The sequence below is a fragment of the Micropterus dolomieu genome, linkage group LG03, assembly GCF_021292245.1.
Source record: "Micropterus dolomieu isolate WLL.071019.BEF.003 ecotype Adirondacks linkage group LG03, ASM2129224v1, whole genome shotgun sequence".
In the NCBI taxonomy this organism is placed as follows: Eukaryota; Metazoa; Chordata; class Actinopteri; order Centrarchiformes; family Centrarchidae; genus Micropterus; species Micropterus dolomieu.
The window spans coordinates 822,504-826,354 of NC_060152.1; the positions used below are offsets into that span (position 1 = coordinate 822,504).

Sequence of the window (3,851 nt, forward strand, 5' to 3'; positions counted from 1 at the left end):
CAGTTGCATTATGCATTTGAAGGTTGTATTCAGGCGGTCAGACAGACTCAAAATGAAAAAGATAAAGACAGAAGCTAAAGCCTACCGACTCACAACTCTCCATTACTACAGCTGTATGAAACCAAAGTAAACACTTTTCTGTGATTAAATAGCAATAAACGGATCAAACTGATGTTGAAATAACTACAATATGATGCAGATTTGTTAAACATATGAATTCATTCAAGTAATATCCAGTTTTGTCCAGTTTTTATATAAATATGAAGTCGTAGTCCAACAGAGCTGTGGGTGCCAACCGACTCTAACAACAACGGTGGAACCGGATGTGCACAGAAGCTTGCTGTTAAGAAGCTCGAGGATTCGAAGATAAATCAACGTTGTAATCTAAATTAAAAATTTAATTTAATATAAGCAGTTTACTCCGAGCGTATGGCGTAGTTGTCAGAGCACAATCCAGACCGACTACTGGTGTTTATTGGTGCACTCAACTACTTTGGTCAACTATGGCAAGGCCTGTTCTGAGTGGAACCTGTCCTTTTGAACCGCTGTATGGTCTTGGCTAGGGTTGGCCGATGTCTACAAAATGTCCTTCAGACGATGTCTACAATGAAACATCGTGATGGACGATGTCATTGAGGGCGCACGCAGGGTGGCAGTAGTAGTCTTATGTGCGTATTCTTGCACAGACTTCACTTGGTAAAAAAAATTGGTAGACTATTAACTAACGTTACAAATCGCGGTGGATATTTTAGGCACGGACCAGATAAAGCAACAGTGAACACACTACGTCATTAATAAGCCGACGTGCAGCTCACCTGCTGCCGTGATAACGGATCGCGGGTGGAAATATACGGAAAAAAGATGAGTTCTCAATCTTTAGGTAACTTTATGAAACATACTGCTGATGGAGAAAATGGAGCAGACTGGGGGGAGTGAGACAGAGAGGTGGGGTAAGCCGGGGTGTTTACCTGAGGTGTAGGTGTGTCAGAGTGTGGGGAAAAGAGAACTCCGAGATAGGTGCAAAGCATACTTAAAAACAATAATAAGAATGTTCGTGGTCATTAAAATCTGCTTTCACAGGGTGCTATAATGTGAAAATTTGACTTTTTTTTGCTGGGGGGGCAGGGGTTTTACAATCATGATGCAGGCTCAACGTTGTGAAGTCTGTGAGCCATCGCCGATGGACGATGCCTTCGTCTACCGGCCCAACCCTAGTCTTGGCCACCGTGCTGCTGCTCAGTTTCAGGGTCTTATAGCCTCGGCCATCTTTATGTAGAGCAACAATTCTTTTTTTTCAGATCCTCAAAGAGTTCTTTGCCATGAGGTGCCATGTTGAACTTCCAGTGACCAGTATGAGGGAGTGTGATAGTGATAACACCAAATTTAACACTCCTGCTCCCCATTCACATCTGAGACCTTGTAACACTAATGAGTCACATGACATTGAGGAGGGAAAATGGCTAATTTGGCCCAATTTGGACATTTTAACTTAGGGGTGTCCTCACTTTTGTTGCCAGCGGTTTAGACATTAATGGCTGTGTGATGTGTTATTTTGAGGGGACAGCAAATTTACACTGTTATATAAGCTGTACACTCACTACTTTACATTGTAGCAAAGTGTAAATTTTTTCAGTGTTGTTACATGAAAAGATATAATATACTAATCAATTCAGCACTAACTTCAAAAATGTGAGGGGTTTACTTACTTTTGTGAGATACTGTAGTTACCTGAGGCATTCTAACGTTGTGTTCAGACTATCAGTAGTGCTACGTGAGTGTGTAGCAGCAGGATCACACCAACACAGACAAATTAATCTTTTTGCTGAAGGACTACTGTTGGTCAGAACACAGCCCTAGTTATCATCATGCAAAGAGTTTGTGGAAGAGGTGGCTTCACCACAGCATGCAACATTTAATGTTGTGTTCTACAGGAAGTGAATGAGAATTCATTAAAGAGGCTAAATGGCTATCTGGATAACCTGCAGAAGCCTGGCTCCTGCTCAGTTCAGCCACTGAAGCTTACCTTTTATGTCAGGGACACAAAGGACAGCAGTGATGTGCAACCAGACCTCCTCACCTCCGGTACAGTTTCCATGAAAATTTGTCATAATATTATAGTGAGTAATAGTGAGTTCTGTCTTTATAAATCTAAAATCTCCTGCTTGGTTTTCAGGGTTCCGGTCAGTGAGTTTCACCCTGCACACAAATGATATCTACAGCACAGTGCTGAACGTCCTGAAGTCCTGCAGCCTGCCCATGGAGCACATGAAGGGACTGGAAGCAAGTGCAGAGCAATCTAAAAGTCCACTCGAGGCAGGGGTGCCTTTCTACAGACCTATCAAATGGGATAAGAGCTACTATACCTTCACTGGCTTCAGAGACCCTGAGCAGGAGCTGCAGCAGGCCAGGAGAGTGGAGCCTACACTCAGGTTGGTAACAATGGACCCCAAGGGTCTGCACAAACCCCTGCGCGGACATCCGTGTGCATCTCAAAATGTATGTTAGAGAGGCCTGTCACGATAATTGCAGTATCGACGCACGATATATGCACATGACCTTGGTATTGCCTATTTACTTGTTTACATGCATTTTTGTTTACATGAGAATCAACGTCACAATATTTCAGCCAGTCACGCTGCTTCTGCGGCTGTCGGAGCTGATTGCGGCCATTCTAGACAATGCTCTGCTCTGTGGAGAATTCACGGTGAATACACTATTTTTTTACGGAAGCTGCGTCAAGCTGCGCAGAGCAGATGATCCGGGCAAGAATTCTGACACAGAAACGGCACTGAGAATCCGATCAATTTTCAAAATACAACACCCTGCGTTGAACGGTGCTTATCAACAATAAACTCCATTAAAACAGACAAAAACAAACCATTTAACATAAAGAACAAATTACTAAATCAACAAAATCTGAGCAAGTCAGCAAAATCAGAAAAGCATATCCCAATAAAGATACATATCCTAATATAGAACATTTTTTGTAAATTCATTGAAATATGGCATTTCCAACTGTAACTTGGGATATTTCTCTGGATTATAAAGGTGGGATAAGCGATTCTTAGATAAATCCAACACAATAACAAATACCATAATTGAGTGAACAATGACACAGCAAGTAATGTAACTAATGTTATGTAGGTTGTGGATTAGCAAACTGAAGCTACTTGCTGCTGCAAAACTAACGTGAGAAGATTAGACGGCCTCAAAGCAGCACAGCACCTCCAGACAGCGAAACTCACAACTCTCCTGCTGCTATAACTAACATCAGCATGTCTAGGCGAACTATAGAGTAAGTTGTCTGTGGCCAAGTCATTTAACACTGACACACATATGCACTACTGGATAATGTTGTGTGGCTCGTCCATTATTCTTAATGCAGATTTCTTCCCTGCAACACCGGCTCGTGTGGAAGAACTGACCTCGGTGAAGTTCAGTTCAATTCAATTCAATTTTATTTATATAGCGCCAAATCACAACAACAGTTATCTCACAGCGCTTTTCATAAAAGAGCAGGTCTAGACCGTACTCTGTGATGATATTTACAGAAGCCCAACAGTTCCCACCAAGAGCAAGCACTAGGCGACAGAGGCAAGGAAAAACTTCCTTTTAAGAGGCAGAAACCTCGAGCAGAACTATGGCTCAGGGTGGGCGGCCATCTGCCTCGACCGGTTGGGGTGAGAGAGAGAGAGAGAGAGAAAGAGAGAGAGGGATGTAAGGAGAGAGAGAGGGGAGGGAGGCAGCCTACATAATATACACACAGAGGTACAGACAGCGAAGGTAATGTTGCTATAAACTAAATGAAAAATGGTACAGATATTTATAATAGTGTTAATGGTAACCATCGT

General features: G+C 42.5%; 1 protein-coding gene across 3 annotated transcripts in view; it reads left to right on the forward strand.

The window, feature by feature from the left end:
- The first annotated feature begins 1,855 nt into the window (after nucleotides 1-1,855).
- tcaim (T cell activation inhibitor, mitochondrial) overlaps nucleotides 1,856-3,851 on the forward strand; it is a 25,746-nt gene continuing 23,750 nt past the window's right edge. For 2 of the 3 annotated variants that reach the window (XR_006824393.1, XM_046044593.1), the window contains exons 1-2: nucleotides 1,859-2,082; nucleotides 2,174-2,429. Coding sequence is in view for 2 of the 3 variants with exons in the window: in XM_046044593.1 (XP_045900549.1) it covers nucleotides 2,257-2,429 (173 nt within the window). In the remaining variant the exon portion in view is untranslated. Of the gene's footprint in view, nucleotides 2,083-2,173; nucleotides 2,430-3,851 lie in introns of all 3 variants that reach the window. The other variant, XM_046044594.1, reaches the window with a different exon arrangement.